This window comes from Diadema antillarum, unplaced genomic scaffold, assembly GCF_040938485.1.
Source record: "Diadema antillarum isolate AM-2024a unplaced genomic scaffold, OU_Dant_1.0 scf00000151, whole genome shotgun sequence".
Classification (NCBI taxonomy): domain Eukaryota; kingdom Metazoa; phylum Echinodermata; class Echinoidea; order Diadematoida; family Diadematidae; genus Diadema; species Diadema antillarum.
In genome coordinates, this window is record NW_027271040.1 from 1,535,031 (window position 1) to 1,550,712 (window position 15,682).

The window sequence follows — 15,682 nt, forward strand, 5'->3', positions numbered from 1 at the left end:
CCAAATGGGCTAATTGCAATTTTGACTCCTTGGATTTTTTTTTTCCATTTTGTCTAATAAAGTGTGGGTATGAGACAAAATGGGCATAGCCCATCTGGAAGTAGACCAATGGTAATGAGGCTAAGTGGCAATTGGACTAAATGGTCATTAGAAGAACTGGTTGTAGACGAAACGGGATGACAACATGTGGGTTGAGACTAAATGGCTATTAGACGAAGTGGGAGTAGACCAAGTGATAGATCACTCTCTTGATGCCCCACACCCAACACATTTTTAAACATTACTGACTGCACTTCGTTTACAAATTGGCACCCACACTAGAGTGTTGTCTGCATGGATTGGGCACAGATAAGTGGAAGCTAAGTGTGGATGAATAGAGATTACTGTATACGCCATATACTTCGCGAGTCTCAATTTTCGTGAATCAGGAATTCCCAACGATTTCGCGAGTGGTTAAATTCGCGATTGTGGAGTCTTGTACAAAATAGAGAAGTGTACACGCGTATGTCAAATTCACATCAGGATCAGAGTCAATGTTTTTGCATGTCTTTAATTTCGCGAATAGCACCTGACTCACGAAATACGCGAAAACAAAAACCTCGCAAAATATTTGGCGTATACAGTACCCGTTCATAGTTATCCAAATTTCTATTGTGTCATTAGGGTCCCTCTTGCCTTGTCTCAGCCTACAATACTAAGCCACACTGATGATAAATTACTCCACATCTAGATGCTTAGGCCTACTTAAGTCACGTAGTCACTGATTTATTGCCTCCGTGTTGCTGTCCTGCGATCACTTACATCACGCACAAGCGATCTGATGCAGAGTGCGTATTGGGTTTGCATATTCATATCACATCTGTTTGACTGATGCACATTGCTAAACCAGAGTGGGCTTGCTATTCACTTTACAAATAGGTCATGTTTTGAGGGATTACTGCATACTGATTAAAAATAAATAAAAACGCAAGTCATTAGCTGAGTTCCTGAACACACAGAGGGTTAAAAGACAATCAAACCTGGCCTAAAGGCCACCTGTCTACAGTGGTCTATCCATTCATGCAGGTACATACCTTAAACTCCCTCTTGAGATAGGACATGTGCTAAGATTTTGCATAATAGGGGACAGCTGCTTAAAGGGGAAATCCAGTCCAAAAATAAGTTAGTCTAATAAAAAAGAGTAAAATCTTACGAGTTCAACGGTAAAAAATTTGACTGAAATCGGATGAAAAATAAGGAAGTTATGAAATTTTGAAGTTTTGCTAATTTCTGCAAAACAGTTCTTGTACAGTGGATATGAATATGCAAATGAGTGATCTGACCATGTCATACCCTCACAATTTTCCATTGATCGTGTACAAAAAAATGATGAAAATTCAATGTTTCTGTCATTGAAGTCTGAAACATGATGTTATTCCTAGTTGAATAACTTCAGAATAGTGATCAGTTGCATACTATATATCAGGATTTGAGCCTCGGGAATGAAAAAATGGAAATTTCAAAATTTTATATACAAACTATATGGCAAGTTGTGAGGGGATGACATGCTCACTTTGCCATTTGCATATTCATATTGACTGTTCAAGAACTTTTTCCTCAAAAATAAGTGAAACTTCAAAATGTCATAACTTCCTTATTTTTCATCTGATTTCGATCAAAATTTTATGTTGAACTCGTAATATTTTACTCTTTCTTATCAGACTAGCTTATATTTGGACTGGATTAATAATAATAACACTTCTATAGTGCTTAATACTGATGTTTCTAAGCGCATTAATGAGGATAAATATTAAATCAAATGCAGCATTATGCACACATATACAGAAAAAAAAATTAGAATTGAGTAAACAGGTAAGTTTTAAACAATGATTCAAACTTATCTACACTCCGAGCATTTAAATAGAGAGAGTTTGTTCGAAAGAAATGGAGCAACGACAGAAAAAGCCCTACTGCTATCACCATAATGGGTACAGGTGCGGGTACCATGTGATAATTGGAGAGTGGAGGAAGAACGAAGAGAACGGGTTGAAGTGGAGGAGCGGAAGGAAATCAAGTCTTTGAGATAAGATGGGGCAAGATTATTACATATCTTATAAATAATGAGAAGGATAAAGAAAGTAAATGCAGGCTATGCAAATATTTGTTCTACACTCTGCAATTTAATAGGTAAGTAAAGTTTTCTCCACTTTTAATGTTCATGTGTTCAGAAGACATGCTGTAAACTTCATGCCAGATCTCGTGTTTTAAAAAGATAGTATAGTAGGCCTATAGGTGGAGATGAGGATTAGGCTTTTAACTTTTTGTGAGATATCAAGGAACCACCTATAAAATAGTGCATAGCATACCATTCTATGAGGAATTCAAAGTTTGTTTGATGAAAATCGGTTTTTGAATGGCTGAAACACCCCAAAACAAAGTAAAACAAAGCAATTGTAATAAAAGGTGGGCCCCACCTTTTAGTAGAATCACTCTATTTTGAATAGCTCAGCCATTTCAAAACTGATTTTCATCAATCTAATAAATGTCGATTTCCTCTTGGAATTACATCCTCTTTCACATCTCATTTCAGAAGAAGTGACTCATTGTCATACCAAAAAAAATGTTAGAAACTTGAAGTTAAGTTTCAACCAAAATTATACAAGCCCTTTAAGACTCATTTGGCCTCATGTCTGTAGCGGCAACCGTGACTTTTTCTCCTATAGCTGTGGCTACATTAAAGACACTCGGTCGTGGCGAGTGGTTTGTGCGGCACGGAGACGAACGCAACACGCTGCCTCCCCCATTCTGTATCAAATGTAGTGACCCCCGAATGAGAATAGCGCTGGCTCAATGGGTCAGCGAAAATACGGTAGGCTACAAGAGAGCTCCCTGTGCTTATCTCCTAACCCAAAATGGCTGTCCCGAGAGCTTCCGAATGGACGCACACTCTCAGTGCGCATGCGCATGAAGAGAGGCCAAAAGAGCCACACGTCTTCTGGCCTCTCTCCTCCAATCACCGCAGCTCGCGGTGACAATATTTGTGTATGATGCGTACACACACACACACACACACACACACGCCGCAGCGTCTTCTGGCCTCTCTCCTCCAATCACCGCAGCTCGCGGTGACAATGTTTGTGTATGATGCGTACACACACACGCACACACATACACTAAAACTTGTCTCAGTGGTAGCATTACACAAACTTCGGTCGTTCGGAGTTTACGTACCATTAGGGATGGCGATCGGCTGCCTTTAAACCATTCCAAACGCTGTGAACTGAAATCGGGACAAGTACACTTTGGTCAAGAGAGGGCGACATATCAGTCACATTGCAACTGCAAAATTGGGTTGAGAGTTACTGTACAGCCACATACCCCTATGGCACTGAAACATTTTGCCACTGGCATTCAAAGCAACATGTAGACAAGAACTTTTAAAATTCATACAACACAATGGTTATGTTCAGATGGTGATCCTTAACCTTGAGGATAAGCCCCACTCGTAGTTGAGCATTGTGTGGACAAAATAATCAATGAACTTGTAGATAAGCGTGACCTCTCCATGAACTCAGCCCACTTCGAGGATAGGCCTCGTCATGTGAACGCACATTAGGTGCGGTCAGACCGGCAAAAGATCGAGAAGTTTAAGATTGCGATCTTTAAGATCTCGAAGTTTTACCAGTGTGACCGCAAACTTCCTGCGAAACTTCTCGATCTGTTTATGGGCGCCGTTTCTGAAGTGTGAGGCCATTGTCGTGTACAGGTGTGCATTGTTATGTAACAATCACTAGCCATCGGACGGCGTACTCTTGCTTGCGCGCGCACCAATGGCCCAAACTTCGTGATCGTAAACTTCTCGATCTTTTGCCAGTCTGACCGCGCCTACTCTGTAGTTAAAGGGGAAGGCTAGTAACTGATCAGTGGGAATCAGTGGGAATGCTGAGGGGTGATTGTTCCAATCCTTGTGGGATTCATTTAAGAGTACATTATATATCTATTGTTGTGTGAGAATTATTTGCTTCAGAATGGTCTCATATTCAAGTAATGTGCAGTTTAATGTTTCCAGGTAAGCGTCCCAGGTCAGTGACGGGGCATTAATCTGCACATTACTTGAATATGAGACCGTTCTGAAGCAAATAATTTTCACACAACAGTAGATATATAATGTACTCTTAAATGAATCCCACAAGGATTGGAACAATCATCCCTCAGCATTCCCACTGATTCCCACTGATCGGTTACTAGCCATCCCCTTTAAGGGTCCAGAGCTTGTCCTTGAAGATAGCTTATCCTTGAGGTTGAGAATCACCATCTAAACATATCTTATGATGGCACGAACTGACAATTCAAAAGTGTAAATATGACAGCAATGGAGCAATTGAAAGAATCATAAGTTTGAACTTAATGGTTGGAAAGTTCAAAAGTCTGCTGACAACATTTTGGTGTCTGCTAACATTCAGTAGAAACCCGGGTCTATAGTCTTTTCGGTATTAAAAAACGGCACCAGCATTTAGGACAACTATACTTTGCCTTATGGTGTTACAAATACTAAGAATTCACGAAACGATATTTTCATTTGATGAAGGAAAACAATATGAGGAGAAATGACACAAATATTTGCAGCCTCATTGGCAAATGGCTTCCTACAGCAGTTTTTGTACAGTTCAATGATCTTTTCCTTGTGTAACTGGGCCTGGTGTCTCAGCATTCTGTGGCTACCAATATTGTCATCCTTGTTCCTCTTGTAACGTATGTCCCCTAAAAAATTAAAACGGGACCCTCTGCAATGATAACTTTAAAAATAGTGAATCGATCCAAATACAATTTCAGGGTATGAAACTATAACTCACTGCCCACATCTTACAGAAAACCCCATTCACTTTGCTTCAGTGGTCAAAGAGAAATGAGGAATTTTGTACAGCCTGTCAGGAATCTCTTCCCTCCAAGCTCTGTCTATTGTGTTACACATTAATGTGCAGTTCCAAGAGCATTCAAGTGCTAAACTTGGAAGAGTCAGACTCATGACATGCTTTACAACACATTTCTCTGTGACCGCTTAACCAAATTGAATGGGGTTTTCTGCAAAATAGAGCTAAGATGTTATATCTTAAGACCCTGAAGTAGGATCTGGACAGTTTAATCACATTGAGTGTTATCAATGCAAAAATCCAATTGTAATTTTTTTTTTTTGGACATACTGTACAGGACTGATTTGACACAGACTTTGTCTTCTTTGCATTGGAGACATCTTTGAGAGTTCCATCCAGAGCCCTGAGGGCGCCGCTACGAAGCCTCATCTGCGATCGGATTGGCGTGGATGGTGACGTCCACTATCCTGCAGTCGGTCAGTGGTCTGAAATTCTTCTCATTGACCGGCAGCCTCTCCAGCTCATCTAGGGCTTCGAGCCCATCAATCACTCTGGTGGACAAAAATTGAGAAGAACAAGAAATACTGGGAATTATCTTTCCTTACTCTTCTAGTTGGGAAAGATGTAGCAAAAAGGAGCAGCTGAAAATTTCTTATCAAATAGTGGCCAGCCAGTAGAGTAAAATGGAGTCTACAGAGGTCAGAGCTTTTGATCCTAGCAGAATCTTGGCAAAAATATCACACATGCACACAATATGCAATCTGGCCCGCACAATGGATGTTAAAAATGTAATTTTTACACAGCTATGGTGAGAAACATATTGAGAATCTATGTAATCTTTATCAGATTTTGATTCTATTTCTTTCCACATCATGTCAATTAGTACAATGAACACTGCAGCAGAAAGTAACTTTTTGTGTTGGATTACAGAATTTGTTTAAGCTATTGTAAAGATGCCGGCAAAATATCATGGTAAACTACATTTCATATTTTGACACAGCAGCCAATATATCAGCTTTTTTTTTCTCAGTTACAATTCTGCCAGGTATGTGTACATGCTCGGTACAAAGTGAAAATCCTTACAAGAGTTTAAATGCTTTCTACAATGGTAGAAAGATAATATTGATGCAGGAGGAAGATGTGCTGTAAGAAGTTGCTACTATTTGTCACCCTGTCTGTGTTTTTAAGATCGCAACAGCTGATCTACAATTCTAACAAACATGTCAGAAAAAGGAACCAGTGGGACTCGACCTGACAGCTACTGCTTTCTGGGTAGTGATGTGGTAAATGGAAATGCGGTCTGTTATTGTTGCGTCAATGCGTTGAGGCGCTTTGTGTCCATGCCAATGGCGCAGTGTGCGTGTGGTTGGCATGGGCACAACGCAACTTTTATTTTCATGGGATAAGATGATGCAGATTTAATTGATTCTTGACTTTGACTTTGACTTTGACTTGTGAGAAAAATGGACGTGGACATAGTCTCTGCGAGCTCTTTGGTGTCGACTACATTTGTCATTCTGTATAGAGTCTAGACGCATCTAGCTGAGGATAATGCGGATGATACGGAGTTTAAATATGTATTGGCAGACTGAGACTGTTTGATTTGTCCAATAAAATCTATGCAACGTCAACTGGAGACTGTCAGCGTCATCATTAACCTGGCTTACAACAGTGACACTACCACCAGGCAGGCTATCCCTGATTGCCAGCAGTGGCACAGTGAATTTGGATCAAACACCAAAGCTCTGATATTATTATCAAATAATCCAAGGTGGACAAGACATCGATGCAGAGGGAGGAAGAATACAAAGGGTGACAAATTATGACAACTTCTTATAGCAATTCCTATAATCTCATAATTTCATTTAACCTGTTCCTTCCGCAATTCTCTGAGTGCCTTTAATGGCCCAAAACGTGATTCTTTTTGCCCGTCGACAGAGAGGCAGACAGGTTGGTAATCCACCTGTGTGAAGGCAGTCAAGTGGTACATTGTATCCCCCTTTCCACGGTCAACTACATGTGCCAGTGAACAATGGGAATATCGATCGGGTGTGAGGTATGAATAGAGCGTACATTGATGGGCTCACAGAATACTTTGCTCTACACAAAACCAGGCACCTGAATGGGGTGACTGGGGTCAGCGATCACAGAAATCTTCATGTTCATATGAGTTTTACTGCAGAACAAGGGCAAGGTAAATAATACTGTGATATACGCATTTTTCAAGCAGAAGGAGAACGAATGCTGATAGAATAAATCTAACAAACCCACTTTTCTGGGCATTATAACACAAACATGAATTTAGGCCACGAAAGCAGGCACTCTTGTCTTCACCTTGGAATGGGTTTATACTAAATGGACACATTAGTAGAAAAGCACTGGTCAAACAAAAGAGTCTCACAAATATCTGAAAGGGGGAGAGGTAATATACCTCAGTATAATCCTGAATACAGGACTGCTTTAAATACTAGGACATCAAAATGAGGGAGGTTCCAAAGAACTATCAGACTAATAATTGTGTATTAAATGTGGTTCCAGTTTGTTTCTATTCTTTTTAATAGTATTTTCTTCGCTCAGTATTCTTCAAATAAAGAAGCCTATTTCATTTCTGATTAACTCAACTTCGGAATATCAACCTTCTGAATAACAAACTGCAACCCTGGAAAAATGTGTGTGCGTGGGGGGGGGGGGGGGGGGGGGGGGAATCTTACTTTCCAATGATGGTGTACTTCATGTCAAGGTGAGGCTGCTTGGCATAGGTGATGAAGAACTGAGAACCATTGCTGTTGGCACCATTATTGGCCATGGAAACCACCCCTCGCACATTGTGCTGCAAATACACAAACACAATGACAGAGCGTAATATACACAAAAGATTCACATAACTGCTTCAGTCAAATAAAGAGTGAAATGGAATTCCCAGAAGAGCGATTGTTGGATCATCCCATGGGAGAATGCACACAGGGTCATTTGTAGATCAGGTGCGGTATTTCATACTGCTTATTTCATCAGCGATGGGTTGGTGGACTCTATCTTTGAAGAATCAAAATGTAAACTATAAGTTACCTACACAATATAATATTCCAAAGTATGCTGCATAAGAATATTACTCATATTAAAGAGGCCCCCTAATGAACAAAGTCAACAGTACTAGCGGATAGTCATGACAAATGCATCATTAGCCAAGCATAGTGCATTTTCTTTTCCTTTTTGTTCATCTTCTTTGATGGAAGTGTTTTTACTGAGGCTATAGGCCAGGGTAAAGCAAAACACGAGGGCTAAGTATGTGCTTCACATCGCATGCTGCCCGGACTGTTGCATGACAGAGTATTAAAATTGTTGTTGTACTTCATAGTGTGCATTAACAATACTGAATGACCCATGTACAAATTCATAATAATTATAGTGCATGACTGTGCAATATAATGAAAATAATGCATGTCAAGTGGTGCCAATTTAACGAATTCAAAAACAATGCTCCAAGCGTATGATTCACTTCATCTATAAATGTCTCTGCAATTGACAGACCATAATATTAATACTGACATTCAAATCTATGTACAGATTAAGTAATTGAAATTCTTGATCCTCCTTCTAAGATTATAAAAACAAAAATGACTCATACAGACCTTCAGGGAATCAACTAATTCATCTTCAAACTTCTTCCCCCAGATGCTGGTGCCTCCTTTCCCGGTGCCCGTCGGATCTCCAGTCTGTACCATGAAACCTTGGATGTTCCTATGAGACAAGAAAAAAAACAAAAACAAGTAACAAGGCCTGTGAATAGAAAATAAGCTTTGAATTTCAACTCATGGCGGTGGTTCAGTTCCACTGCTTTAACTCTTTATGTGCCACGTTCGCACATCCGGCTCAGTCGACGGCGTGCCAACTTCGCATATTCTGCTCAACAAACAAAGCCGCCAAAACCGATCGATAAATCGCTAATCACTGCTAATCCCGCGGCACAATGAAACCGTTTTTTCGTTCTTTTGTTCCTCTCATATACGGCTTGCATTCTATGTGGTGATTGACTATCAAGCGGTGTTCCCAACTAGATTTGCTCGTACATTCCAAGTTTCTGTCACGGCCGTTTTATGTGCAAAAGTCATGCCTTTACAGTAATGTATCAACTGGCCACTCGAAAGAGAAATTGAAGATAGATTCGTCGTAAAATGTATATCGAAACAAAGTTTGGCATTCCTCTTTAACTTTGCCTACTATTATGCCCATCTTAACAGAAATTTGTAGAGGTTATACAAATTAGAAAAACAGAATTCTCAAAGCATGACTACCTTCGTGTCTGGGAATAACGTGGCACACAGGGGGTTTTCACTATGGCACGTAAAGAGTTAATCATCATCATCATCATCATCATCATCATCATCATAACAATATCATCATCATCATCATCATCATCATCATAACAATATCATCATCATCATCATCATCATTATCACCATCATCATCATCATCGTCCTCATCATCATCATAACAATATCATCATCATCATCATCATCATCATCATAAAAATAAGGTCTTCTTTGTGCAGGGTAGCCTTTTCAGCGTTGCCACTGCTCTAACAGAGGGCCCTGCCATCACTATTACCCTAGCATTGCCAGGTACCAATACATACACTTGGGCCAAGAGGGACATCGTGAGTAAAAATGTATTGTCCAAGAACGTAAGCACTAGGCAGGAATTGAACTCGGGTCCTACGATTGGAAGCTGGAAGTCTTATCCACTATGCCATAGCACCCCCCATCAATCATCATGTACACTGACAGCCTGCAGTCAAACATGTATCTGTTCCTGCCTAAAAACAATCAATTATGAAGTTCAAAAACCATGGGAAATTACACCTTTCACTGTTGATATATGCAAACTCCAAAACAAAACTTACAATAAAGAAATACACTGATGTGCATACATACTCACACAAAGAAACAAACACACACACACACACACACACACACACACACATACATAAAAACACAATAAATGCACATCATATTCATCACAGCAGGATTGTTTTACCCTAGAATAAGCCCAATGACATTGCATTATACAGTATGCTTATCTCTCACTAATTTATATGATCCATAATGGTGAACAGAAGCTTTCATTTCCCTAACCTTCGACAGCTTTCACAATAGATACCTGGTATATGACCCTGGCAAAAACCATTCATCATCGATCCTTGACACAAACAATATGCTTCTGACTGCTTATACACTACACTGTATGAATTTATAATCTTCTCAGTGCCAACATGATAATTTTTATATGAGCATAAACTCCCAGACACTTTTTCACAAAGTGTTTCTGCAGGTACCAGAACCTTTTCACACCTGAAAAGTGCAATGCTTTCTTGAAAACTACATAGTCAATGAAGGCTTGGATATCAAAGTTGTGCCATGCTTTATAATGAGACATAAGTTGGTATTAGATATCATACACACACTTGTCGTCAAGACGCCAAAATTATTTCTAGCTGTTAAACAGAAATCATAAAGGATCAGCCATGGTTGACAGTGACATATAATGATTATATCTATTAGATATCATGGTACATGATCCAAGACCTCTGTCAGTGGTTCTTACATGAGGGTTTCCTGATGGTACTTGAAATTTAAGTAAGTTCACAATGTGAATGTTCTGCAAATATGCTTTAAAATTGTATTGCACAGAAACTGTAAAAAACATTCATATTGTTGATGGGATGCTTACTTTCAGTCAAAACACAGTTCTTCTGCAATCAGAATTCACCTTCATGCATTGCATAGATATGGGGGAAATAGTGAAATTTTAGGAATTTGGCCTTGACCTTTGACATTGAACACGTGCACCTTTGACATTGAACACGGTTGGTAGGCACAACTTTGTTCACTCACACATGCATATGCCGATCAGTTTCATTAGGATACCTCAAAAGTTCTAAAGTTAAGCTGTCAATTAAATTGATTACAGATGGATTGAAGGACAGACAGATGGACAAAATTAAGGAGGGAATGAAGAACAGACAGACAGACAGACAGACAGACAGACAGACTGACAACCAAAAACCACAATGCATCCATCAACACTACATGGCAGAGTCATAAGAATTGGTGGCCTGACTTACATTTCTGGAAGCCCTGGGCCACCGGGCAACTGCCATTGTCGAGCCTTTATATGACAATTTTGTAAAAGTACCCTCCCCCCCCCCCCCCTTACGGATTTCCTGGATCTGTCCCTGTGTCAGAAATATGACTTCCTGCATTTTTTTTTGAATGTTGCTTTTAATGTCACTCTCAAGGTCTGATGGAGCTCACCTGTGAAAAAGACAGTTGTTGTAGTACTCGCTGGCACACAGGGCTAGGAAGTTCTCACAGGCTCTCGGCACCTGGTCGCAGAACAGCTCCAGCTTGATGTCGCCGACGTCAGTATGCAGCGTGACAGACTGCAGGGACACAATTGAAACACACAGACAGACAAAAATTTGGGATGAGATGCATGGAAGATGGCAGAAAGGCATGGATAGACAAAATACAAACAAAATATTTGATGCTTTAGCATTTTAGCCTGCCAAGAATAATCCCTGAGCATTCTAAAAGGAACCCTCTGACACTAGTCCTACAATACGGTCTGAGCTGATTACAAGATTGTCAAGCACCATCTCATACCTGCCAGATTTGTTCTGTTTTGTTAGTAATGCAAGCTACTTTTAGATGAATATTTTTGTTTGTTTGGGGGCATATATTCATTTTTGCTTTTGTTTTTGTTTTTTGTTTTTTGGGGGTATTTTTTGCCTTACAAAGTAGTAAGCTTCAGTAAAGAGATATGTGTGTGCTGAAGTGAGTGAATGACTGCAAAGTCAGTTGCCTAGATTCACAAAGAGATTTAAGTGAACATTCATTCCATGTTCGTATCGCCTTTAGGATATAGAATAAAGTGAAACATCCCCCCCCCCCCCCAAAAAAAAAAATAAAAACAACAACACACCAATTTTTGGTTCAAATGGAACAAAATCATACAGCATCAAGGGTTGAAGGACATGAAAGTTTCACGTCTTTCTAGAACAGTATTATTGGTACCAGTCACATCAAAATGCAATTAATGAAGTGACCATGTTGTCACCTTGCTAGTCTCATGTCAAACCTTGTGACACTGGATAGTGCTGGGGCATGGTGTGGGTAGGAAAGCATGTGGCATCAGCACTCTGCGCATTCATGCAATGCCCTGAGGTAAGTCGCAAAGGAGAGTAGTGTGAAATTTGACCTAAGCTGCAATGGCTTTATTAACAGATGATGACCTCCAATTTGATTGCATGAAAAACTCTCGTTTTATTTCATTTAATTTCTTGAAGTGAACAATCAAAATTGTTACAGCATTTACTGATGAAGCAATTGCACTTTTAAGGTGGACAGGGCTATTTCTTTCAGAATAAAATTAGCAACTGGTTGACAACTTGGCCTTCTTTGACGTAAATAACCACTAATCATTTAGTATTTTAGTAACAGCCATGATAAAATAATGGGCAGTCATACTCTGGTAGGATTCAAACTCACAATCTCCTGATTATTAGACAGTTGTCATAGCCACTAGACTACTGAGCTCCTGCCCAATAGACAGTGATTATTCTGATCGACAGATTGTAGCAGATAATGCAAATTAATGATTCTTGTATTGAGGTAGTTTTTTTTAATCAAACTACAACTGGTTGACAAGCTGTCCAACATACTGCCCCTCAATGACATTAAAGGTCCTGTTTACCTTTGGGAGCAATGATTTTTACAATTTTCAAGATATCACTTTTGATGCATATGTGTAGGTCAGTTGTATCACAAAACATCCTACCATACAAAAATGTCGCAATAAAGCCTGAAACATCAAGAGATACCATTGTTTTTCTCAATGAAACATAACTGTAGATGGTTTAGTCTGGAAACATTTTTATTATAACTATTTTTCACATTTTGTGTATCAAACAATACTTAACATCAATTATACGGATTCAAATTTTTACAGTGGTTGTTTCTATCCCTAAGTCACATTTTAAAAGTATTTTAAAGCACTAATGCTGGGTTTTTGTTTCATCTGCAAATGGTAAATTATACCTTTAATAACGACCATTTATTCAATGTTATTCAGCATCGGTTGCGTCCATGAGGGGCAATTTGTTTACCAGCTGCAACAATGACAACCTGATGTAAAGAATCATTGATTTGGAAAAAAACATATATTTAAGTTCATTTTTTTTCACTATTTTTGTTCTGCACTGATCAAACAGAGCTGTGAAGAGAGAAATAACTTTTTTTCTAGATATAATTGTGACAGAGATCACCGGCTTCAGAAATCATGCTATGCTTCAAAATTCCATAACCCTCACATGTGTATCTTATATTCAAATTTTATTGAAACTTTCATCAATATCTATTGAAATTGCCACTGGATATATTGGGAAACTCACAACAAATTCAAAATGAAATTACATGTAAAATGATTTTTCAATTCACATGCAAGTACTTCGATCTGTTCTATATTGTATTTGGTATGTGCTGTTCCAGTGTTCATATTCACTTCTTTTAAGCACTTTGAGCAATTCTGTGGATATACAGTAGAGCTACATACACTTGTAAGTGACCACAGATTATCATTCAGTTGACGGATACTAAAATGAGAAGTGAATTTCTCATTATTAAATCATGCAGACACACAGTTGAAACAGAAATGGCCAAAAGCAAAAAGAGAAAGAGAAAAAAAAATGACTGAAAAAAATGCACATTATGAATTATGGCAGCAGGAAAGACCCATTATATACATTCTACACTATCTACTAAAATAGCCAAATCAGCAGTGTCATTGGGTGGATACTTGTCATATATTTCTGGTGAATGTTTGTTTCTCTGGTTTGCATGTACTTGCTGCCAGGTCGAACAAATTGTAATTTTGTGTTGGCTATATTGGCATTACCATTTAAGAGCATGATCCTACAAGTTTACTCACACCATATACTGTAGCCAGTTTTTTAATGTACTTCAGTAGATTTGCATATCACACACACACACACACACACACACACACACACACACACATATACTGTATACTTACATATATATATATACACATATATATACATATATATATATATATGTAATCTGTATTTTTCTCTGTCTATTCTAGAATACACTAGAATATGCGGGAAAGATCATTTATGGAGATATTCTGACAGTAAGAGAAAAGGAAATACAGAATCATTAGACAAAACCAAAATTACGAGTTGATATTTATCCTTTTATTTCACAACAGCTTTGAGCTATCAGTTAAAATCCCAACAATATAAGTTTCCACCATACACATTGTACCTACCTATAATGAAATATCACATGATTAGATCTTGCATAAACCAGTACCACAATCATAAATGACATACAACAGGTCACAACCACATCATAAAATAGAAAGGGTACGGGACGGTATTAAAAGACTGCACCTACCAATATGTCACATGAATCAACTATCATTCCAACTTGACTAATCAGATCCACACTTCAAGCATATTGCAGCAGAATGATAAGTTTTACATTGCAGTGCCATTATAATACTTAGCTCTGAAAGGGGTTTACAATCACGAAGGTGAATGCAGTGAGTTCCCCTTCATTATGAGGTAGAGTAGATCCGTAGGTCACATCTTCATTTCATTTCGTCGCTGGGGTGACAAGACCTCATCTCAAATTTTGGAGAAAATGACTTTTTTAGTTTAATGGTCAGATGTACATGTACTGTCCAAATCCTGACTGTCTTATCCCCAAAATGAAGCCACCATGGCACGTCAAAGGAAAGGCTATCCCATTCGATATGGTGCTTTGGCCGCCATATTTTTTTGGCACTCCTGAACTTTTGACATTTTGTAGATACGAGGTCTTGTCGCCCCAGCGACAATTTTAATCTTTACTCCGGCAGTGCGAATAATTTTACGAGCTGTATCAGAATATCAGACCCAGCACCTAAAAAAAAAAAGGGGAAAAAAGGGGAAAAAAAAGAAACTAATTAAAACTAGAAAAACACTCTGAGAGTGCAGACGTCCCCCAAGCAGCTAATTGCATCCCATACATACAAGCTAAAAATCGTCCAGTTTCCCAATGTAGAAGCCTTTAATTTACGTCATCGGCTTCCAGCTGCTCAGCGCATGGTGCTTCGCCCGAGCAGAGCACGCACTTTAGAGCGCATAAATATGGGAACCTCAAATACACACAGCTTGAACTCCCTACGTTCAATGACCCTATTTGCAAAAAGAAAAAAAAATTCTTCAAAAATCCATACATACAATATTCCCTGATCACTACCCAAATTTAATCATCTGTTCCATACATCACAGACAAACAAACAGACGGACAGACAGACAGACAGACATACAAACATTGATAAAACATAACCTTCTTCCATGGCGGAGGTATATATTTAAATATCCACCTCATAATACATACTGTACTTAAGTCAATTAGAATATTTTCATTCTTACATGTGATTAGTAGAATGTAGAAATACATAGGTTATTTAATAATGCCACCAAAATATACAGAAATAAACTACTGTCTGATAATATTTATCAAAGGAGAAGAAATCTCCATCAAATCTGAAACCTAGATTGAAAATCTTCTACTAGATTTTTCATCAGAGTTGGCAGACTGCAAACACTAACCCTTTCTGGGTCTAGGCACTACACATAGCTTGACAAGCCTTTTCATTGGTATTCAGTAATCTGTCCAGAGTTGATCTACATATGTGACCCTGCACCTCAAAACAAACAAAAGCCAGACATGAATTTTTACTTAAGACCATATTCTGAAAGA

At 38.7% G+C, this 15,682-nt stretch overlaps 1 protein-coding gene across 1 annotated transcript in view; it reads right to left on the bottom strand.

Moving 5' to 3' along the window:
• Positions 1 to 5,265: 5,265 nt before the first annotated feature.
• Positions 5,266 to 15,682, bottom strand: part of LOC139721832 (peptidyl-prolyl cis-trans isomerase-like 3) — a 35,937-nt gene continuing 25,520 nt past the window's right edge. Inside the window, exons 2-5 of the mRNA XM_071633152.1 lie at positions 11,162 to 11,289; positions 8,480 to 8,588; positions 7,562 to 7,680; positions 5,266 to 5,401 (exon numbers count right to left, since the gene is read on the bottom strand). Of these exons, the coding sequence (XP_071489253.1) occupies positions 5,266 to 5,401; positions 7,562 to 7,680; positions 8,480 to 8,588; positions 11,162 to 11,289 (492 nt within the window). The remainder of the gene's footprint in view (positions 5,402 to 7,561; positions 7,681 to 8,479; positions 8,589 to 11,161; positions 11,290 to 15,682) is intronic.